This window comes from Microcaecilia unicolor, chromosome 1 (genome assembly GCF_901765095.1).
Source record: "Microcaecilia unicolor chromosome 1, aMicUni1.1, whole genome shotgun sequence".
In the NCBI taxonomy this organism is placed as follows: Eukaryota; Metazoa; Chordata; class Amphibia; order Gymnophiona; family Siphonopidae; genus Microcaecilia; species Microcaecilia unicolor.
The window spans coordinates 306,262,749-306,287,184 of NC_044031.1; the positions used below are offsets into that span (position 1 = coordinate 306,262,749).

Here is a 24,436-nt window from a genome sequence, read left to right on the forward strand (position 1 = left end):
AAGGAGAGGCTTGGAACACAAAGGAAGTGAGCACACAGGAAGGACAGGCAGGGGCCATCTTGGAAGCTGGAACAGAACAGGCGGGAGCCATCTTAGATTCTGGCTCCCCAGAGAGGCATAGCCCCCACAGGTGCCATCTAGTGAAGTAATCAGCACACAAGACAGAGACAGAACTAACACAGAAGCAGACAGAGGCCACCAGAAAGGTAAGTCTGAGGTGGTCACGGCCACAGACGTGACATTTAGCTACAATGTTCTACTTCAGGTATGCTGCACCGCTTCCCACCCCCCATCTTTCTTTACTGATAGCTACATGCAGGAATTTCTGGCTGGTCACAGACTCTGATGGGGCAACTCAACTGCCTGGTATAAATTTTACAAATGTAATTTACTTAGAAGAGGTGTGGCAAGGACACCAATTGCAAGCCTCCAGCACATATGAAAGAACCAATTGCAAGCCTCCAGCATATATGAAAGAACCAATTGCAAGTCTCTAGCACATATGAAGGAACCAATTACAAGTCTCCAGCACATATGCAGCACCTATGATTGGTCCAGGGTAGAGGAGAAGTGGATGCTCACCACAGGCCTATAAAAGTACTTTGCAGATAAAGAGACTCTGAAAACTAGCCATGCTGGAAAGAGAGTTTCAGATCCTCCCATGGCCTATTTTATCCGAAGGGGGTACTTCCCCTCCCCTTCGTAAGAACTAATTCTTTACAACTAAGAATCTTTCTTTCTCTCTGTTCTGTGACCTTTTCTGTTCTTTATATAATTAGTCTGATTGCTTATAATTACCAGAGCTACTGATGTTAGATTTTTCTGTAATATGTTGTAATATGTTTAGAGAATGGCATTCAAACGCAGCCAGTACAAAATTAACTAATTGGAATTACTGAGCATGTGTTTGAAAATGTAAAATGTGCAAGCTGGGAAGCAATGAAGTTTTGATTTTTGTCATTTTTCTCTACAAGTATTTGCGTAAAATATTCTGAGGCTTTTCCTCCTTCAGTTCATGATTCTAATAGTGGTATTAGCAAGAATATAAGTTTGATTACTGTATTAATGGCGTAAAGAACTAGTCTGCCATCACTATTCTTTCTCTCTCTCAGCCAACATGAGATATTTCTAGTGTTTCTAAGAAATCTGTTCAAAGATCACATAAGAAAGTCTATTACATAAACATGATAATGAAACTGGTTGACGGTCCTGTTTGCTGTTCCAGGCATTGGTCACATTCAAGGATGTCTCTGCTTATTTCTTGGAAGCGGACTGGGACATTCTGGGAGAATGGCAGAAGGAGCTGTACAAGAAGGTCATCAAGGAGATTCATGACATCCTCACATCACAAGGTAAATATCATCTACCACACAGGCACATTAATGGAATGGGTGCTGTTATTTTATCAGAGCTGGAAAAATCCCAGGTACCAGGTCCCATGGGCACCTGAAATTGAGACCTGGCTTCTGTTGCAAAAGATAAAATGTTTACCTTAAACTGGAGGCTTCATACAAGACCAGCTGCAGTCTGTTTCCCTTTTCTGTACAACAAAATTTTGACCCTTCTCCTGAGAACTACAACTTCTGTGTAAGAATATAAATCAGGTTTCAGTGATTGTAAATCCTTACAACCAAAATTGGTTGCGGATGTCTGCGCAAAACACTATTCTATCAACAGCGCCTAACTCTGAGAACTGTTTATAGAATAGCGTTTAGCTCCAATTTTTATCAGTGTCATTTTTTTGGCTCCATATACAGAACTTAGTCCTGTATGTACACACACACACTTTAATGCACTACTTGTTCACAACAGGAAACAGATGAAACCTCCCCAGGGCTTCTACATACAAATTTAAATGCTATTTTCCTGCTTACTTACAGGCTATTCAATTGTTAATCCTGATGCCATATTCAAGATTAAGAACGAAGATGAGAAATATTTCACTCAACATTTTGAGTGGGAGGAAAAAGAAAACCCAGATGATCTCATGAAGAGTAAGTAGATGTTTGGGATTTGAAGGGCTCTGAATTTTCAGATCAAAGTCTCCAGGCATTTAGAGACTTTAAGTCCATTTCCTAATTTAGTATTATTGTATCTTTGATGACTTCTTCTAATGTATTTTCTCTTAACAGACCTTCCAATTGTAACGTCTGTGATCTCACTCGGTGTTAAACAAGAGGAAGATCTCCCCTTGATGGATCCTCCTAAATCAGAGACGTCTGAACAGACTCACCCTCCTGTAACAAGTAAGAGCTGAATATCTACCTCATAGTGATTTAGTAGTTTTCCAATTTTTATTTATGTTTATTTATTTTCAGCACTTGATATACTGCAAATGGTCCCTTAGGTGACTATCCAGCTTATTTTCGAAAGAGAAAAACGCCTATAGTGCGACCTAAATTGGGAGATAGAAGTTTGTCTCGCAAAGGTGCCCAAATCGATATAATCGAAAGCCGATTTTGGGCGTTTCCAACTGCACTCCGTCGCGGAAACGAATAAAGTTGACGGGGGCGTGTCGGAGGAGTGATGGAGGCGGAACTGGGGCGTGGTTATCAGCCGAGGAGAGATGGGCGTCTTTAGCTGATAATCGAAAAAAAAGGGCGTTTTTACCGCGATTTTGGGTCACTTTTTTTGGACCCTTTTTTTTCACGAACAAGTCCCAAAAAAGTGCTCCAACTGCCCAGATGACCACTGGAGGGAATCGGGGATGACCTCCCCAGACTCCCCCAGTGGTCACTAACCCCCTCCCACCAAAAAAACCCCCACTTTACAAACTTTTTTTTCCAGCCTCTATGCCAGCCTCAAATGCCGTACCCACCTCCATGACAACAGAATGTGTTCGATCCTGTCACAGCCTTTCCCTGGGTCAGATGTGGCTCTCGGGTGCAGTACAGGGTCACATCAACATTGCATTGTGGTGGGTTTAGGGTATTGGGCTCCGTGATTTCATTAGCTTGTGTTACAGTCTCACGATGTTGGTAGTTGGTAGGCTTTTCTCCCATGGTGCTTTTCCCCCTGTCTACTGGGTCAGAGTGTGCCCTGTTGTGTTTCCTGTTGTAGTCCATGCGGTAGTGGCCATTTTTGTAAGCCAGTTTTAGTTCCCTTTCCTGTGTTAGCCACATTAGACAACTTAGTTCTTCCCTTGAATGTAGCTGAAAGAGGGCATTGTACAGCATTCTGCCAGCTCTGACCTACTGCTCATCTCAGTACCAGGGAGACTCGTTGCCAGTGGGGCACAACATCTGATCTGCAGTTAACTGTGAGTAAAGGCGGTTATTCCAATAAAGGACGTTTTCGGAGAGATTAGTCTTCAGGTGTCAACTGGTGTGCCAATGTTATATAGCAGCAACCAGTCCTAGAGGCCTGCATGTATGCAGGTCCCTGGAGCACTTTTAGTGGGTACCGCAGTGCACTTCAGCCAGGTGGCCCCAGGCCCATCCCCCCCCCCCCACCTGTAACACTTTTGCTGGTAAATGGGAGGCCTCCAAAACCCACTGTACCCACATGTAGGTGCCCCCTTCACCCCTAAGAGCTATGGTAGTGTTGTACATTTGTGGGTAGTGGGTTTTGGGGGAGGGGGAGGGGGGTTGGGAGCTCAGCACCCGTGGTAAGGGAGCTATGCATGTGGGAGCTTTTTCTGAAGTCCACCGCACTGACCTCTAGGGTGCCCAGTTGGTGTCCTGGCATATCAGGGGGGCCAGTGTACTACGAATCCTGGCCCCTCCCACGACCAAATGGCTCGGATTAGGACGTTTTTGAGCTGGGCGTTTTTAGTTTCCATTATCGCTAAAAAAACAAACGCCCAGCTCAAAAACGTCCATTTTTTTTGAAAATTCGGTTCGGCCCGCCCCTTCATGGACCCGTTCTCGGAGATAAACGCCCATGGAGATAGGCGTTTCCGTTCGATTATGCCCCTCCACGGATCTAATTTTCGAGAGAGAAACATGTCTAAAAGCAGCAATCAATAGTTTCAAAATCAATTTTTAGACGTTTTTCTATGAAGTCCATCAGAAGTGCGTTCTTAACACAAGGGGGCGTGTTTAGGGTGGTACTTGGGTGTTCCTAAAACTTGGACATATTACAGTCATAAGTGAACCAAACAAAACCATCCAGGATTAAAACTAAGACGTTCTGAGCTAGACTTGTTTTTATAACGAGTAAGGCACAAAAGGGGTGCCCTAAATGACCAGATCACCACTGGAGGGAATCAGGGGTCACTGATCCCCTCCCACCCCCTACAAACGTGAATACAAATATGATTTAGCAACCTCTACGACAGCCTCAGATGTTAGAGCCAGGTCTATCAGAGCAGCAGGCAGGTCCCTGGAGTAGTGTAGTGGTCAGTGCAGTGCACCATGAGGTGGAGGACTCTGGCTCCTATCTCCCTCTACCTGTCACATTTGTGGGGGAAACTGTGAGCCCTCCAAAACTCACCAGGAACTCACTGTACCCACATATAAGTGCCCTCTTCACCTATAAGGGCTATTATAGTGTTGTACATTTGGGGGTAGTGGGTTTTGGGGGGCTCAGCAGACAAAATAAGGGAGCAACGGTGAGATGTGTACCTGGGAACATGTTTTTGAAGTCCACTGCAGTGCCCCCTAGGGTGCCCCATTTATTTCCTGGGATGTCTGGGGATCCAGTCTGTTAAAAGTGTTGGCCCCTCCTGCATCCCAATGGCTTGATTTTCTACGTTTTTCATTTGGATACTTTTTTATTTATGTATTTTTTGACTTTGACTAGAAAACAAAGTGTCCAAATCACAAAACCTTGTTCAAAATAGTATTATTGAAACAAAAGATAGGTGTTTGTCTTTTTTGAAAATGACCTTCTTTTCTATTCAGATTTTGGACGTATTTTGCAAAACGTCCAAAGCTAGATTTAGACGTCATATCGAAAATGCCCCTCTATCTGGTTTACAGACACAAATACTGGTACAGGAACTTTCTGTCACGAATGAGCTCACAATCTATGTATTAGTTGTACCTGAAGCAATGGAGGGTTAAGTGACTTGTCCAGAGTCACAAGAAGCTGCAATGAAATCTCAACCCACCACTGGGGTGTCCAGCAGAATCTGATTTCTAATGTACAGAAACTAGATGAAGAATAGTCTGTTCTAGAAAAAGAAACCTCAGATGACAGATATTTCCCTAATATTTATGCAGTAGCAGTATCTACAACAGAGCTGTTTGTGGCTGTTGAGAAAGCTCACCGTAGTATGAAAATATCAGGTATTTCTAGAATACATTTCTGATGATGATCAGTACAGCAGTACCCTTCTCTTTTTTTGGTTCTATAGAGGTGCCTGTCAAAACAGCACTTATAGAGCTCTGTGGTAACTTTTTAAAACTAATTGTACTATCTTTTTCTTTTAATAGGCTCTCAAAATGTCAAGCCTGATATTTTAATCCGATTTGAGCAAAAAGGATTCAGGATTGAGCCTCAGGGATCTGAGGAAACAGGAAATCTGACCTCAACAGGCAGATGTGAGGAACTGCATGAAGAATGTGATGAAGCTTCGATTAAAGCTAGTCATGAGGTGATACAAACTTTTCCTCTAAGAAAGATGCCTCCTCTGGACCAGGGATAGTGAGAATGAGGTGTTATAATCACAGCCTCTGACTTCTAACTCTTGTTGTGTAGATAATGTGTTTCTTCTATTTTTCTAATTTTTATTTTTCTCCTTTCATTGTCAGTTCTGTCTTTTGTTTTTGTTTTTTTACCTTTCATTTCTTCTTTTTCTCTTATTCTCCCCCTTGACTGTTTTCTTCTGCTTACCAATTTTATGTTGAATGATTTTCTGTTTCTGTTATTGTTTTTATTTATGTGAACTATTTCATATGTTTGTTGTAAACCATCTAGAAGTATTTTGATAGGTGTATATTTAATGAAATGAAATGAAAAAATAATGACACTTTGATGTAGGGTGTCCTGTTTGCTGTTCTAGGCCTTGGTCACATTCAAGGATGTTGCTGCTTATTTCTTGGAAGTGGACTGGGACCTTCTGGGGGAACGGCAGAAGGAGCTGTACAAGAAGGTCATCAAGGAGATTCATGACATCCTCACGTCACGAGGTAAATATGTTTCTCTGTCATCTACCACACAAGCACATTGTGGAATCAGTGCTGTAAAAATCACAGGAACTAGATACCATGGGCACCTGAAATTTAGATCCTGGCTTCTGATGCCATCCCATATTCAATAGGAGCCTGTAAAAGACTCCACTGCTGAAGGATCTGCAAAAGATGCTGCTCTCTGTTGTAAGATAAGATGTAGACCTTAAACTAGAGACTTCACACAACACCGGTTGGAATCTCTCTCTCATTCCTATGCAAAATATTTGGCACAGAAGACCAGAGAGAGGATTTACCTCTTGGATTTCTTCTGAGACTTCTGCATAAGGTTGTGACATATTAGCTACACATTAGTTAACTATATTGTACAACATTTAACCCCTCTAAAATGGTAACCGGAAGATTGGCACCTGCAATGCCTCCACCTAGGAGAGAAATGAAGAGAATTCTCTGTACCAGAAAACCTCTATGATATAATCTTAATCAAGGGTTGGCCACTGTTGCCTCTTCTCTCCAAGCTTTGTCAGACAGATACACAAACCCCAAGATATCTGTACATATACATATACACACACCTCCATGCACACTTCACACACTGCTCCATCAAAACATGAAGCAGAGGGAACCTCCCGAGAGATTCTACAAATACAATTTCAGTATAATTTTCCTACTTCATATCAACAGGTTATTCAATCATTAATCCTGATATTATATTCAAGATTGAAAAGGAAGATGAGAAATATTTCACTCAACAATCTGAGTGGGAGGGGAAGAAAACCCCAAATGACTCCACCAACAGTAAGTAAATGTTTTAGATTTAATGGGAGATAGGTCGTTAACATCAAACAAAATAACTGACAACATCTCCTAACAGAAAAAATTAAGAACAAGTGGACATTTTTTACATATCGAACTGCTACCCCCAATAATGACTGAGTGTTGGTCCTGCTACGGTCATCCTCGTGACATGAGCATGTCATAAATCTCCCTAATGACCTTCTTGTACAGCTCCTTCTGCCGTTCCACCAGACTGTCCCACTCCACTTCCAAGAAATAAGCAGCAACATCCTTGAATGTGACCAATGCCTAGAACAGCAAACAGGATACATTTCATGAAACGCCTAGCCACCCGCCTGGGGTTTCCCCGCGGCCATTTTATGCCCAGCACAGCTCAGGTCTGCCTGCACCTGCTTCTGCTTTACACTAGCCACACTCCCAGTGATCTCACAGTTCCCAGAAAGCACTCACAGACCCAACACACAAATCACCAGGATTCTTTATCAGTCCAGACAAACAGAGTCAATAAATAATTGTTCATTGTCTTAAAAATATATTGAACAATGGACAAAAAATGTGCAATCAGCAAACAACAACAGGTTACTGAAATATGGATCAATTATAACACAAACTAAACCTTTGTTTACTTTCTGGGGAGATTAGGACATAAAGCTGCTCACCAGTTATCAAATGTAACTATTTTTTATAGGGCTTCAGCAAAGAGCTTTCTCTCTCTCTTCTCAGCCAGCAACTGCTGAGTAATTTGAAACTGTAGCCCAATTAGAACAGAGAACAAAAACATTTGAAAAAAGTTGGTTTCATCCCTGCAAGGCACTTCCTATTTTCTGTGTTAACTAAAGAAGGAATCATTCCTTTATCTGTAACACCTAAAAACATAACATGCACCACCTGCTGGCTAAACTAGAGAAATGCACTTCAAGATTTAATAAAGTGATGGAGGTAGATAGGCTCCCCTGATCAAAGCAGCAGGAGGTGGAAAGGGAAGGTGACCACCAGTATCCATATTAGCAGAGACGAAAGTTGAGTAGCCACCCTCTGCCAGTAGCAAGGGGAAGGTTGCAGAAAGGTGAGATTCTGTAACAAAGATCATATTTGCACAAGTTTTCATTACCAGAGTATTGTAGGAATCTGTTTGTGGTTCATTTTCAGTTACTGAGTTCCATAACTCCTTCCACCAGGTTACTTCTATTTTCAGAGCTCATAAAATTCCCTTCATCTCATTATAAGCAAAGTACTGATTTTCGTAGGTCCTAAGCTTTCCTTTAAAACCTGAAGTTATTTTTCCATTCTTTTTACAGGCAGCCAAAATTACACTCCTGACTCCACAGTAGATATCCCGAAAATGGAAGACGTTCCTGTTGGCGACCAGGTGGCGGGTGGAGAGGGGGATATTGATACCAAGAGCGGTGAGCCAAGAATCCCTTTATAATAAAATCCTTGCTATGTGCTGTAAAGTATTTCTATATTTTCACAGAGATGGCAAATGTTAGTAGTGATTTTCAGTTACATTTTTGTTTTTTTAGTAATTAGAATTCAGTTTTCTTAAGCTACCAGGTCCTGAATTATTCCCAGGTCTCCAGCAGTGTGTTCAGGACCCCAGACCAAAGTGGATATTAATGTAGATAAATCTCATACATAGATAGTAACACATAGAGGGGCATTTTCGAAAGGGACGTCCAAGTTGCGATTTGGATGTCCTAGCAAAACGTCCAAACCCATCGAAAAAAGATGGACGTCTATCGTTCGTTTCGAAAATACCATCAGAGGCATCCAAATCCTTAAATTTGGATGTCCCTAGTCATGGACATTTCAAACTTTCAAAACCAAAGACATCCATGTCAAAAACGTTCCAATTCAAGCCATTTGGGCATGGGAGGAGCCAGCATTGGTAGTGCACTGGTCCCCCTGACATGCCAGGACACCAGCCGGGCACCCTAGGGGGCACTGCAGTGCTCCCAGGAACATAGCTCCCTTACCTTGTGTGCTGAGCCCCCCAACCCCTCCCCCCAAAACCCACTACCCACAACTGTATATCACTACCTTAGCCCTTACGGGTGAAGGGGGGCACCTAGATGTGGGTACAGTGGGTTTGTGGTGGGTTTTGGAGGGCTTGCTGTTTGCTCCACAAACGTAAAAGGTGTGTGTGTGTGGGGGGGGGGGGGGGTATGGATCTGGATCCGCATGTCTGAAGTGCACTGCACCCACTAAAATTGCTCCAGGCACCTGCATGCGCTGTCATGGACCAGAGTATGACATCTGACGCTGGCATAGAGGCTGGCACAAAATATTTTTAAAGATGTTTTTTGAGGGTGGGAGGGGGTTAGTGACCACTGGAGGATTAACAGGAGAACATCCCCAATTCCATCTGGTCATTTTGGGCACCTTTTTGTACCTTATTTATAATAAAAACACATTTTAGTGAAAATGTCCAAGTTACGTCCCTGCTTTTTTCGATTATGGCTCAAAGACATCTAAGTATTAGACACGCCTAAGTCCCGCCTTCACCACGCTTCCGGCACGCCCCCTTTAAATTTGGACGTCCTTGCGACGGACTTCAGTTGGAGACATCCAAAATCGGGTTTCGATTATACCAAGATGGATGTCCATCTCTTTTGAAAATGAGCCTGATAGTAACATAGTAAATGACGGCAGATAATGTCCATCCAGTCTGCCTAACAAAATAAACTCATTTTATTTGATGTTTGATACTTTATAAATATACTTGACTTTGATTTGTCCTTGCCATTCTCAGGGCACAGATCATAGAAGTCTGCCCAGCACTGTTCTTGTACTAAATTTTCTGAAGCTAACATCGAAGCCCCTTAAAATTTAGCCCATCCATATATATTCAGTCACGATCAAGGCGTAGACCGTAGAAGTCTGCCCAGAACCAATTTTTCTTCCCAATTACCGGCGTTGACCTCCAATCTCTGCTTAGATTCTGTGGATCCATTCCTTCTAAACAGGATTTCTTTGTGTTTATCCCACGCATGTTTGAATTCCATTACCATTTTCATCTCCACCACCTCCCATGGGAGGGCATTCCAGGTATCCGACACCCTCTTTGTGAAAAAATACTTCCTGACATTACTCATAAGTCTGCCCCACTTCAACCTCAATTCATGTCCTCTAGTTCTACCACCTTCCCGTCTCCGTAAAAGGTTCATTTGTGGATTAATACCTTTCAAATATTTGAACGTCTGTGTCATGTCACCCGTTTCTCCTTTCCTCCAAGGTATACATGTTCAGGTTGGCAAGTTTCTCCTCATTTGTTTTGCAACGCAAATCCCATACCATTTTTGTAGCTTTTCTTTGCACCGCTTCCAGTCTTTTTACATCTTTAGTAAGATACGGCCTCCAAAACAGATTTATCAGGGTTCGCTGAATACCCCTTATTTTCTCATCACAGGCTTCCCAATTGTAACATCTGTGTTCTTGCTGAGCATTAAACAAGAGGAAGATCTGCCCTTCATGGATCATCCTGAATCAGAGACATCTGTACAGGTTCACTGTCCTGAAACAGGCAAGTATAATATTTACTTTTTATTTTATTTATTATTCACATTTATAAAACTGCTTTATGAACTCCAAATAAGATAGAACACAGAACATGAAACATAAATATTTTCCAACAATTACGGTATAATAAAGAGGATGAGCCAGCGTAGATCATTTTGCTCAACTTGTCTTTCCACATCATATGAGGAGTCCATATTGCACGTTGAAGAAAGAAGTAGAGCGATTTTAACTTCCCAGCAGAGAGTAAGGGTCTGTTAACAGAGGATCATACAATAGACCAGTCAGGTGATAAAGTTTTATCATCAAAATCTGTACACCACGAATTAAGCAAATCAGAGGAGAGGGTAGATATTGCTTATCTCTAAAGATCTTATAAATGTAGATACAGCTATGTCTTCTATTAGAGTGGTATCACGAAACTCCTAGCCACCCATCTGGGGTTTTCCCACGGCTACTTAGAGCATCTATTGCAAGCACAGCTCAGGTCCACCTTCACCTGCCGTTTGTGCTCTACACTAGCACCCTCCTCCTACCGACTCTGGTCACAACCGCCTCTGGACAAGTCTCCCGCTCTCAAATTATCTCCAGTGATTTCTAGGTTACTGGGGCCACACTCCCATTGGTCCCACAGTTCCCAGAAAGCACTCACAGACCCAACATGCAAAGCACCAGGGTTCTTTATCAGTCTTGACAGAGAGGTAATAAACTAACTTTTGTTTGTCTTTTAAAAATTGAACAGTAGAACAAAATAGTGCAATCAACAAACAATAGCAGGTAACTGAAATATGGATCAATTATTACACTAACTAAACATTTTGTTTACTTCCTGGAAAGTAACTTGGGAGATCAGGGCATATAGCTTTTCACCAGTTATCAAATATAACAGTTTTTTTACAGGGCTTCAACAAAGAGGTCTCTCTCTCTCTTCTCCCGAACCAGTACAGTTCAAAAGAAAAATGAGCTTCTAGGCCAATCAGAGCCCAGTCAGCAAGTTTTAAAAGTATACTGCTCACAGTACTGTAGATTCAATTCTTCACTGAGTGAAACGGCATTCACTTTTCTATTACAGCTTTAACATAAAACATGCACCACCTACTGGCCAGTAGAAGAAATACACTTCAGGAATTATTAAAGTCAGTTTTACAGGCTTAAAACATGCTGGGGCCCCTTTACTAAGCTGCGGTAGGCTGTGCGCACATGCAGCTCGCATCCAAATGAAACTACCACCAGGCTAGTGCACCCTCCTGGTGGTAATTTCAGATTTGGCGCTTGCCCATAATAGCTGGATGAATAATTTATTTCCTCCCAGGGGCAGCGGTAATCGGCATTTGGTGCACGCTGACCATTCTCCATGCGTGTAGCACATGATCCCTTACCGCTAGATCAATGGGTGGCATTAAGGGGTCAGGCTGGTTTTGGGTGGGTGCTGGGTTTTAGTTTTACTGCAGGCACTTTTCCCGTCCCCTTAAAAAAAAGCCCTCTTCTGTAGACACGGTAAAAACTGGCTCGGCTCGCACCCAATACACACACCTACACTACCGCAGTCCTCTTTTTACCGCGACTTAGTAAAGGGGTCCCACTTTCTTCAGAAGTGGAATCACTGCGTTGCCTAATGGAGGTAGTATTTGCTAAATTGCAAGACAGAGCAGGCTGTGCAGAGAGAATATTATGGAGACTTTCCCATTGAATCTCCCTGGTAAGGCATGTGCTTTTATATTAGACTTGTGGAGTCTGTCTCACTGTTTATAGTCTTTGACACTTTGGTTTGTGTTCAGAAATTGGGGATTGTTTTTGGTATTATCCTTTGATGTGTGTTACTGGTGTCAGTTTTTGATTTGAGTGCTAAGCTCTTTTGCATGTGTTCCTGTTTCTTTTATTTGTGCCTATTTTATGACTTCTTAATTTCTTTATGGACCACAAAAGTCATGTCTTGTATATATTCTTTTTATACCAATATGCATGTAATTGTTTATAATTATTTATTTTTGTTGTTTTTTATAATTATGTTTTGGTTTTATTTATGTTTTATTATTTGTTGATGGTTACCCTGTTGCAGTCTTTTTGGCGAAACTTGGCCATGTCAGGATTTGCTTAATAAAGACTGGTTTGGACCTTTTAGTGTCTGCTTTGGTGTTTCCTTAAAGGGAAGCTGCACAGGACATTTATAGACGTATTTTGAGGCTAGTGTAGCTCTGAATATTGCCTCTGATCACTCACAAAAAAAGAGGGCAGGTCAGGGGTGTTCCAGGGGATGCATTAGGAAGGGAGCACAGGGTTATTATGCGAGTGCTGACTGGCTCACACAGGATGTGAACTACTACGTATCTGGCCTCTGAGCCCCCTCCCACCCTCCTGACCAAGATCACTCCTTCCCTTCCCCTCTCCTCCCGGGTCTACCTCTGACCCAGGTTATCCAGTGGGTTTTCTGGGGGCCAGAGCGCAGCCTTCTCACTTTTGCTCCTCTCGGCTACCTACCTTTTAAGTATATGATTTTCCATAGCTGTAAAATTAAGGATCATACTCATTGTTTTTTAATCCAACAGATGATGGATTTAGGAATCATAATGAAAGGGTGAGAATGTGGGGTGAGCAGCAGAAAAAGGAATGGAAACACGAAGACCCCTCAAGGGACAGCACAGATCCTTCAGCTGACTGTGAGGGAAGTAGCAGTAGCATAATACCAACCAGTATGAAAGCAGTAGCCCAGGAAGGTGAAAGATTAAACAGACCAAAGAAAAACATGAAACATGAAAGCAGTCATATGGGGGACAAACTATGTAACTCTCCAGAATGTGAGAAAAGTTTCAACAGCAGCACCGAGCTAAAACAACACAAAAAGATTAATTTCTCAGAGAAACCATTTCACTGTTCAGAATGTGAGAAATGTTTCAGAAACAAAAGAGAGCTGAAATTGCACAGTAAGATTCATTCTTTAGAGAAACCATTTAACTGTTCAGAATGTGAAAAATGTTTCAGAAGCAATGCTGACCTGAAACGGCACAAAAAGAGTTATATGGGAAAGAAACCATTTAACTGTTCAGAATGTGAGAAATGTTTCAGAAGCAATGGCGAGTTGAAAATGCATGCAAGGACACATACTGGAGAGAAACCATTTAACTGCTCAGAATGCGATAAATGTTTCAAAAGCAATGCTGAGCTGAAACTGCACGAAAAGAGTCATACGGGAGAGAAACCATTTAACTGTTCAGAATGTGAGAAATGTTTCAGAAGCAAAAGCGAGTTGAAAATGCATGAAAGGACACATACAGGAGAGAAACCATTTAATTGTTTAGAATGTGAAAAATGTTTCAGAAGTAAAGCTTACCTGAAATTACATAAAAGGATGCATACAGGAGAGAAACCATTTAACTGTTCGGAATGTGATAAATGTTTCAAAAGCATTGCTAACCTGAAACAGCATGAAAAGAGTCATACGGGAGAAAAACCATTTAATTGTTCAGAATGTGAGAAATGTTTCAGAAGCAAAGGTGAGTTGAATATGCATGAAAGGACACATACGGGAGAGAAACCATTTAACTGTTTGGAATGTGAGAAAAGTTTCAAAAGCAAGGCCGAGCTAAACCAGCACAAAAGGATTCATTCGTTAGAGAAACCATTTAACTGTTCAGAATGTGAGAAGTGTTTCAGAAGCAAACGTGAGCTGAAACAGCACGAAAAGAGTCATACTGGAGAGAAGCCATTTAACTGTTCAGAATGTGAAAAATGTTTCAGAAGTAAAGCTTACCTGAATTTACATAAAAGGACGCATACAGGAGAGAAACCATTTAACTGTTCAGAATGTGAGAAATGTTTCAAAAGTAATGGTGAGCTGAAACGGCACGAAAAGAGTCATATGGGAGAGAAACCATTTAATTGTTTAGAATGTGATAAATGCTTCATAACCAAGTACCAGTTGAAACTGCACAAAAGCAGTCAACACTGAAGAGAAACCATTTAACTGTTCAGAATGTGAGTTTCAGAGGCAAGTTTGAGTTGAAATTGCATAGAAACCATTTCACTGTTCAGAATGTGAAAAATGTTGGACTCATACAGGAGAAAACCCATTTAACCTCAGAATGTGATGTTTTCAAGCATTGGTGAGCAGAATGGGCATGCATGGACTCATATGGGAGAGAAACCATTTAGCTGTTCAGACTGTGATAAATGTTTTATATCAAAGCCCAGCTGAAACAGCAGGAATGGAGTCATACAGGAGAGAAACTATTTAAATGTTCCTGAATGGTATAAATATTTTACAAGCAAGGTTATGCTGCAATGACATGAAATGACTCATACAGTAAACAAGTTAAATGTTCTAAACAGAATGTTTTAGAAGTGAAGCTCAGCTGCAATGGCATATAGTGACTCACATGAAAGAAAAACCATCTAAATACTTTGAAAAAGCCCATTTGCAAATTTTCCAAATGAGTCATATAGGAGAGAAAGTATTTAACAGTTCTGATTTTGATAAATGTTTCAGAATCAAAACCGAGCTGCAGTGTCATGTGGAGGGGCATTTTTGATATGACGTCTAAGTCTGAATTTGGACATTTTACATAAAACGTCCACAATCTGAAAAGGAAAGAAGGTCATTTTCAACAACAACAAAAAGGTCTATCTTTTCCTTTTGAAAATACTGTTGGAAAAACGTTTTGTGATTTGGACATTTTATTTTTGGTCCATTTTCAAACAAAAAAAAGTCCAAATGTAAAACGTCCAAAATACACAAGAAAATCCACAACAAAGTGAAACCATTCACATGTTCTAAGTGTGGTAAAAGCTTTGGTTATAATGTATATCTCAAAGTGCATCAGACTGTCCACATAGGAGAGAAACCATTGCATGTATAGAATGTGGTAAAATCTTTGGTCAGAAGGTAAACCTCACAATGCACCAGAGAACACACCACGGCATCAGAGAATCCACACAGGGATGAAACCATTTACATGCACTGAGGAGGTAAAAGCTTCAGTTGTATTGGGACAGATAATTATGAAGTGTGGAAAAATAGCACTCTGGTATTTAGATATATGTAATGAGACCTCCTTTTTATCTATAGATCTGAATTCAAAGCCCATATCTACTGATAAACAATAGACACAAGGCTCGGATGTTCTAAAATAAAAAAAAAATAGAAAGCTTGGCAACAGGTAGAATAGTGGAAAAGTGACATCCCAGAAAAGCCATAGGGCATCCTTGGGGGTACTGCAGTGGACTTTATGAAATGCTCCCAGTTACACATCTCACAATTGCTCCCTTATCTTGTCTGCTGAGCCCCCCCAAAACCCACCACCCCCACCTGTACACCACTACCCTAGCCCTTACAGGTGAAGGGAGCACCAATATGTGGGTACAGTGGATTTCTGGTGGTTTTGGAGGGCTCACAGTTTCTTCCACAAGTGTAACAAGTATTGGGAGGTAGAGGCCTAGGTCCACCTGTCTGCAGTGCACTGCACCACTACTAGACTAATCTGTACTCTAATGGATCTGAGGCTGGCAAGTAATATCTATAATCACATTTTGGGGTGGGGGGGGTGGGAGGGGGTTTGTGACCACTGGGGATGATTCACTCCAGTGGTCATCTGGTCATTTGGGGCACCTTTTTGTCTGGAGTGGAGGAGTAGCCTAGTGCTTAGTGCAGTAGACTTTGATCCTGGGGAAGTGGGTTCAATTCTGACTGCAGCTACTTTTTATGAAAACAGGTCTAGCTCAAAACAGAAAAACGTCTAAGTCTTAGGAACGCCCAAGTTCTGCCCTGAACATGCCCCTGGCACTCCCCCTTGAGATTTGGACGCACTTCTGATTTGACTTCAAAGAAAAACGTCTAAAAATAGGTTTCAAAAATGCTGATTTGGCTGTTTTTTTTTTAGAAAAACATTCAAACGCAGACTTGTGCCACTTTTTGGACATTTTTCTCTTTTGAAAATGAGGCCAATAGTGATTCACAGGAAATATAAACCATTTGAAGCATTTCTCACATTAAAAACCTTTAATCAGAAAAGCAACTTGCAATAGCATAAATTGACTCACACAGGGTCCTGTGATGTTTTAATAAAGAATATGTTTAAACACTTTTATTGCACACTTTACTGTGTGGGTGTTGTGTGATTGCTCTCTGCTGTTTGGTTTTCTCAGGGGGGGGGGATAATTTGTCATTCCTAACATCAGGATTCAGCGAGGTTTATTTCAGGGGGTCTCCCTGTCGCCGTTTCATTTTCTTAGTCAACTGAGTACTCTTATTAACACCTCGGGATATGGGTTTTATCCTAACTAAAATTTGCAAACAGTTCAGAGGTTGCATTGCATTTACTGTTTCTAGGTGACCTGAAACTCTACAGTTCCATTGACCAGCAATTAGCAGAATAATTTTGAGTCATGAAAAGCTTTTCAGATAACATCAAGATGACTTTTGGGCTGGACAAACATGATAAGGTGACTTTCTTTAGGGGAAAGTTGAGCAACACTGAAAACAACTGTCTGGCTGTGGACTGGGAGATAAAGGAACTTGAACAGGAAGGCATATATAAATATCTAAGAGCAGAGGAAGGAATACCTGTCAATAAAAATTGATGAGAGAAAAAAATCAATTAAAAATATTATAAGACACTAAGGGGCTCATTTTCGAAAGAGAAAAATGTCTAAAAAGTGGCATAAAGCAGCATTTGATCGTCTTTCTCACAAAAACATCTAAATCAGTATTTTCAAAACCTATTTTTCCGATGTTTGTCTATACTGTTCGTCTGCAATGCATCCAAATCTCAAGAGGGCCTGATGAGGGCATGATAAGGGTGGAATTTGGGCGTTCCTAAGACTTAGACGGTTTTCAGCCATCGTGAAACACTTGTACTACTACTACTACTTATCAGTTCTATAGCGCTACTAGATGTACGCAGCGCTGTACACTTGAACATGAAGAGACAGTCCCTGCTTGACAGAGCTTACAATCTAATTAGGACAGACAAACAGGACAAACAAGAGATAAGGGAATATTAAAGTGAGGATGATAAAATAAGGGTTCTGAACAAGTGAATAAGGGTTAGGAGTTAAAAGCAGCATCAAAAAGGTGGGCTTCTAGCTTAGATTTGAAGATGGCCAGAGATGGAGTTTGACGTACCAGCTCAGGAAGTCTATTCCAGGTGGAGGAGAAGGGTGCAGATAAGAGAGATTTACCCAGTGAACGGAGTTCCTGGGGAGGAGTGTAGGGAGAGATGAGAGTGGAGAGGTACTGAGGAGCTGCAGAGCGAATGCACTTATAAGTCAATAAGAGGAGTTTGAACTGTATGCAGAAACAGATAGGGAGCCAGTGAAGTGACTTGAGGAGAGGGCTAATATGAGCATAGCGACATTGGCGGAATATTAGTCGTGCAGCAGAATTTTGAACAGATTGAAGAGGAGAGAGATGGCTAAGTGGGAGACCTGTGAGAAGCAAGTTGCAATAGTCTAAGCGAGAGGTGATAAGAGTGTGGGTGAGGGTTTTGGTACTGTGGTCAGAATGGAAAAGTCAAATTTGGTGATATTATAGAGAAAGAAACGACAGGATTTAGCAGTCTGCTGAATATGTGCAGAGAAGGAGAGGGAGGAGTCGAAGATGACCCCAAGGTTACGAGCTGATGAGACAGGAAGGATGAGAGTGTTATCCACAGAAATAGAGAATGGGGGAGGAGGAGAGGTTGGTTTAGGTGGAAAGATAAGCTCAGTCTTGGTCATGTTTAGTTTCAGATGGCGGTGAGACATCCGGGCAGCAATGTCAGACAGGCAGGCTGATACTTTGGCCTGGATTACTGCTGAGATTTCTGGTGTGGAGAGGTAGATCTGGGAGTCGTCAGCGTAAAGATGATACTGAAAACCATGAGATGAGATCAGAGTACCAAGGGAAGAAGTACTGTATAGATGGAGAAAAGAAGAGGTCCCAGAACACATCCCTGAGGTACACCAACTGACATAGAAATAGAGGAGGATCCACCAGAGTATACACTAAAATTACGCTGGGAAAGATAAGAAGAAAACCAGGAAAGAACAGAGCCTTGAAATCCAAGTGAAGACAGCGTATCAAGGAATAGGCTGTGATCAACAGTGTCAAAAGCAGCAGATACAGTAGATCGAGAAGGATGAGGATAGAATAGAGCCCTTTGGATCTGGCCAGGAACAGATCATTGGAGACTTTAGCAAGCGCTGTTTCGGTTGAATGAAGGGGGCGAGAGCCAGATTGAAGTGGATCAAGAATAGCTTGAGATGAAAGAAAGTCAAGGCAACGACGGTGAACAGCATGTTCAAGTATCTTGGATAGGAAAGGGAGGAGGGAGATGGGGCAATAGTTGGAAGGACAGGTAGGGTCCAATGAAGGTTTTTTAAGGAGTGGTGTGACTACGGCATGTTTGAAGGCATCAGGAACAGTCGCAGTGGACAGTGAAAGATTGAGGATATGACAGATAAAAGGGATGACAGTAGGAGAGAGAGTTTTAAGTAGATGGGTGGGAATAGGATCAGAGGAACAGGTAGATAGTTTCGAGGAGGAAAGAAGATGTGTAGTTTCCTCTTCAGTGATTTCAGAAAAGGAAGAAAAGGAGGCAGGGGTCAGACTCAGGAGCCAACTTTTCAAAATTATTGGGGGTGCTAAGCCCAGTGGAAATAACCCTTCCTTGGACACATACAAGGAATTTTCTCAATATTTGGGGTGTTAAAGCACCCACAGCACCCACAGAGTTGGCGCCTATGGGTCGGAGGGTTGAGAGTGTGGACTAAGGGAAGGAGAGGTGGAGGTGACCTGGTTGAGAATTCAAGTTTAATCTTGTGAACCTTATCATGACTCAGCCAGAGTCTGGGGAGAAAGTGAAGGGGGAGTTGGAGGTGAAGGCACTTTGAGGAGAGAGTTCAGTGTGGCAAAGTGACGTCGACGGTTTGAGCAAAGAGAATTTGTCAACTGGATGTAATAGTCCTGCTTGGGAAGTAAAAGAGCAGACTGGAAGGAGGTCAGCAAGAATTTGAAATGTATGAAGTCAGCATGGGCACGGGATTTCAGCCAAAGACGTTTGGCAGAGCGGGCACAGGAATGTAGGTAGCGGACTCTAGAGGTCAGCCAAGGCTGGGGTTTGGTACATTTTACAGAACGGGGGAATGGGAGGAGCGAGATTATCCAGAGCAGAGGAGAGAATAGTATTATAGGAAAAGACAGCCTCATTGACAGACTTGGATAACTTGTGTACTCTGTTGTGTTATTTTGGTGGCTGGAAACAGTTGCGTGGGCTTATAGGGAAGGAAGGAGGGAGTGTGAGAGGGGAAGGACTCTTTGGGAAGGTTCTCTGTAAAAGTTTATATTGTGCCATGTTGATGGTTCACTGTTTTTTCTTGTTCTGTATGAAGTTTATCTACCAAGAGGTTGTGCTTTGAATAAAGATGATTTAAACATAAAAAATAAATTTTGGATATACTCTGTTGAAGTTGTTGTTTCCTTCTGCATTGTGTGTATGGATGCCTGTTCTGGTGTGTGCATCTGATAATCTTTGAATAACTGTGATTCCATGTGCCCCAATGAAAGGAGAGTTTAATTTTACTTCCATTTAATTTTAATATATTCCATCTTTATAACACAACAGATTACAACAACAGTTAAGATGAAACCATCAGGAAACTGGTTATCCTCACTGAAATGAGACCATGTAGAAAATGAGCACAAAATACAGAATGTTTATTATTGCTGTTTCTACCAGCTACAATAATTTTTGATGCTGTTTTAGTGATTTTCAATTTTATTTCGGATAGGAGACTTTCAAATAAATAAAAAAAAGTTGTCAAATAAAAAAAAAATCCTTTATCCTCTACCTTTTAAGGTGCTGCCTATCCAACTGGAACAGCTTTAGGCTTTGTACAGATGGACGAGGCATAGGTGGTCCATTATTTCTTATAAGTGTTTGCTATTATTTTGGGTGACTCAGTGTGGCGGCAAACTCCTCCTACTGGCTTCAGCCCACATAGGTCTGGATTCCATTCATACATAAGTGTTGCTATACTGGGACAGACCGAAGGTCCATCAAGCCCAGCATCCTGTTTCCAACAGAGGCCAATCCAGGTCAAAATTACCTGGCCAGATCCTCAAAAAAGTACAAAACATTTTATGCTGCTTATCCCAGAAATAGTGGATTTATGGTGCCTGAAAATTTTCCTCCTAGGTGTATTCTGTAAGGGGGGAGGGGGAAAGGGAATAGGACTTGATTATACTACTTTTCTGTGGTTTTTGCAACTACATTCAAAGCAGTTTACAAGTATATACAGGTACTTATTTGTACCTGGGGCAATGGAGGGTTAAATGACTTGCCCACAGTCACAAGGAGCTGCAGTGGGAATTGAACCCAGTTTGTCAGGATCAAAATCCACTGCACTAACCACTAGGCAACTCCTCCACTAGCAACATTCCATGTAGAATCTTAAAAAGTAGCAACAGAATCTCAAATAGTAGCAACATTCCATGTAGAATCTCAAATAGTAGCAACAGAATCTCAAATAATAGCAACATTCCATGTAGAATCTCAAATAGGGAAAGGGAAATGGGACTTGATATACTGTATATACCAGTGGCGTAGCCAGACCTGACATTTTGGGTGGGCCCAGAGCTGATATGGGTGGGCACTAGGTGTGAGTTGTGTTTCTTGGGATACTCCTTAATAATGCCTTAGAGTGCATTTGATGATGGATTTCTAAGTAAGCAGTCTATGCAACAGCTCTCCTGCATTAACACAAACCACATACCTGGTTCATGGAACACTGACATTTTTAAATATACTGATTTTATCTCATATCTTGAACTTGACCAAATATGACCGCAATAAGGCAAACATGTCAATGGCACATATCCTTCAAACTTTGCTTTGTAACAAATGCAAATGCCTGATTAAGCTGTATTCATAAAACAGGTAAATTCTGAAACTGACATTCCGATTTAAAAAGCCAGAGAAGGACTCTTTTTCGATCCAAGATGGCCGCTTGAGATGTTAACTGCACCAGATGCGCTCGTTTGCCCGGAATACGGCAAGAGAGAAGGAACTGATTTCCCATTATGGGAAAGCGGAGAGGGAAAACCCGAGAGACTCCCTTTACCTCGAGTGGGACCCACCTTTTGACCCAGCCGACTCTGGAGCAATTCGGGCTGCTTCTGGGTCCAAATCGTGTCTTTTCCCCTGCTATCGAGGCCGGCGCTAGTGGGCTGGCCAGCAGTGATGACGGAGTCTCGTTTAGCCCCGTCGAGCGCACGGCGTCCCCGCAGCCAAGTGGTTTGGAAGGCAAGGTGAGATCTGCTTTGCTCTCTCTGGAGGGGGAAGGGCAAATCCAGCGAGGGAACTTGCTAGCGCCGTTGGAAAGCTCAGGATCGACCGCGGTGGAAGAAGGTGCCGTGAGTACCCTGAGCAAGATTATTAACGCCCCCCCCCCCTTTGGCTTTAGAAGTGGGTATAATCCCAAAACCTCCCGTGGTGACATTGGAAGCATTCTGGGACTTAAATGCCACTATGCATGCCTCTTTACAACAACAAATTTTGAAAACCCTCCAGCAGGCTCAAACAATCACTAATAATATTTCCCAAGTGGAGAAAATTGGAGAAAAAGTACAATCTTTGGAGGTCTTTAGTCACTCTGTGATTAAAGACAGGAGTTATATGGCACGGCGTTTGGAATACTTAGAGAATAAATCAAGAAGACTGAATTTAAGATTTACTAACTTTCCTAGATCTCCTCTGATCTCCTCCATTGATATGGTAAAAAGATATCTGACTGAGATATTGGGTATGTCTAGTGAATCACTACCCCCTATTGTGCGGGCCCAATATTTGCCAAATAAAAATTGTGTGGAGAATTCTTCTTCTCAACACAATGGAGGGGATGTATGAACTTGACATCATTTCTAGAATCCTTGTTGGAGGTAGTAACTCAAAGATCAACATTACTGGTTGTTTTTGCACTAGAAATGGATCGGGACGCGGTTTTGAGACTTTCATTTAGGCATTTACAAACAATTTTTTTTGGATCAAAAGTAAGAATATACCCAGACCTGGCGAGAGAAACTCAGAAAAGGCGAGGTGCCTTTTTGGCACTACGCCAGAGAACTCTCACCATAGGAGCTGACTATATTCTAAAATTTCCCTGTATATGTAGAATTGTGTATCAAACAAAAATGTTTCAGTTTTTTGATCCAAAACAGTTGATAGATTTTTTGGTTTCTAAAGAGGATGTTAATGTGACAATTGAAGTACCAGACGACACTGCTAGATAGGCTAAGAGGCGAGACACTTTTTGATAGCAGTAACAATAGTGTGACATTTAATTACTTGTACAAATTTTATTTTTACTTTCTTTTTCCTAATCTTGGATCATCGTATTTTACCTTAAATGTTTATTGGTTGATAGACTGAAGAATTGATTTGATTATATAATGATATTGGAGTGTTATTATTTCTTGTATTTCTGATACTCTTGTTGAGTCTGTTATATTAAAACTAGTAAAAAAGGCCCGTTTCTGGAAGGAATGAAAGGGGCGCTAGCAAGGTTTTCCTGGGAGTGTGTATGTTTGAGAGAGAGAGCCAGAGTGAGACTGTCTGTGTGACAGTGTGTGTGTATGAGAATGAGAGTGTGTGACAGGGCCCCCTCCCCTGTTCCTAATGCCCCTCACCCCGTTCCCTCCCCTCCTTTTCCTCCTCCTTCCCACACTTTGGGTTCCTTAAGGCTTTCAAAAGTCTATGTACCCCCGTGGCCCTAACACCCAGTATCCGGATACCCCACCGCTTTCCTCCTCACCCCTCCCCAAGATGTAATACTTTCACGTCCTTCATTTTTAAAAAAAAAAGTGTCCTATCTACCCTGTGTACAAATGCCCGGCATTCAGATTGTGTTCCTCTCGTAAATTTTCATTTCTTTCATTCATTCAGAACTTGCCCCCCACCCAACACTTTTGGTTCCTTCAGTCTTTCAAAACTGTCCTATGTACCCTGTGTGCTAATGGCCAGCATTGAGATTGTTTTCCTGTCCCAAATTTGCATGTCTTTCAGTCATTCACAACTCCCCCCCCCCCCCTTCTCCAGTTTAACACTTTTGTTTCCTTCAGTCTTTTAAAACTCTCCTATCTACCCTGTGTCCTAATGGCCAGCATTCAGATTGTTTTCCTTTCCCAAATGTTCATGTCTTTCAATCAACTCCCCCCCTCCCCCCATTTAGCACTTTCGGTTCCTTCAGTCTTTTAAAACTCTCCTATCAACCCTGTGTCCTAATGGCCAGCACTCAGATTGTTTTGCTTTGCCAAATTGTCTGTCACTGATGTCACTGAGGTCAGTGCATGCCTGCCTAGCAGACCACTTCCGGCAGGCACGGTCCCAAGCGCATCCTGTTGGAGGTGAGAATTATTATATAGGACTGATAAGTAAATTAAATTAAAAAAAAAAATAAAAAGCCAGAGAAGTCAGACTTATATAGATCCCCACACAAACTACATGCACACAGAATCTTTTACGTCGGTCACATGCAAAACAGACCACCCCTTACAAACTGCAGAATAAAACACAAAAAATTACAAATCACAGAGATGGCCAATTACCCAGTTCCAGGCTTGAGATTTTGTGCAGTCCTGATTTAAACTTTATAACCCAAATCAGTGTGAGATTTGCAGTGCCTGATTTTGCCCATGGAAATCAGTGCTGCAAGTCCCATAACAATGGGGTGGTCAGAAATGCAGGACTGTCCCAAAATCTCCAGCCTGGAATTGTAGCCTGGCATCAACCCTGCCCTTCCCCTCCCTTATAGTTTGGCATCAGCCGCAGGAGAATAGGCAGCGACAGCGATCAAAGCAGTGGCATACCTAGGGTAGTTGACACCCAGGGCTGGTCATTTTTTTAACACCCCCCCTCCAAAATCCAGTACCAGGCATACCAAGAATACAAAACACTCAGGACCTATAGAGCAATCCTAGCATACCATAAGCAGTCATTTCTATAAGTCACACAAGGAAAAGGAAAGCATCTTAAACACTACAGTGCATATGCGCCCCGTATAAGAGGCTTGGGGAGGCT

General features: G+C 41.9%; 1 protein-coding gene across 1 annotated transcript in view; it reads left to right on the forward strand.

The window, feature by feature from the left end:
• Nucleotides 1-24,436, forward strand: part of LOC115477167 (zinc finger protein 2-like) — a 54,467-nt gene that overhangs the window by 24,240 nt on the left and 5,791 nt on the right. Inside the window, exons 3-10 of the mRNA XM_030213860.1 lie at nt 1,226-1,352; nt 1,881-1,994; nt 2,133-2,246; nt 5,379-5,539; nt 5,948-6,074; nt 6,759-6,872; nt 8,171-8,278; nt 10,282-10,395. Of these exons, the coding sequence (XP_030069720.1) occupies nt 1,226-1,352; nt 1,881-1,994; nt 2,133-2,246; nt 5,379-5,539; nt 5,948-6,074; nt 6,759-6,872; nt 8,171-8,278; nt 10,282-10,395 (979 nt within the window). The remainder of the gene's footprint in view (nt 1-1,225; nt 1,353-1,880; nt 1,995-2,132; nt 2,247-5,378; nt 5,540-5,947; nt 6,075-6,758; nt 6,873-8,170; nt 8,279-10,281; nt 10,396-24,436) is intronic.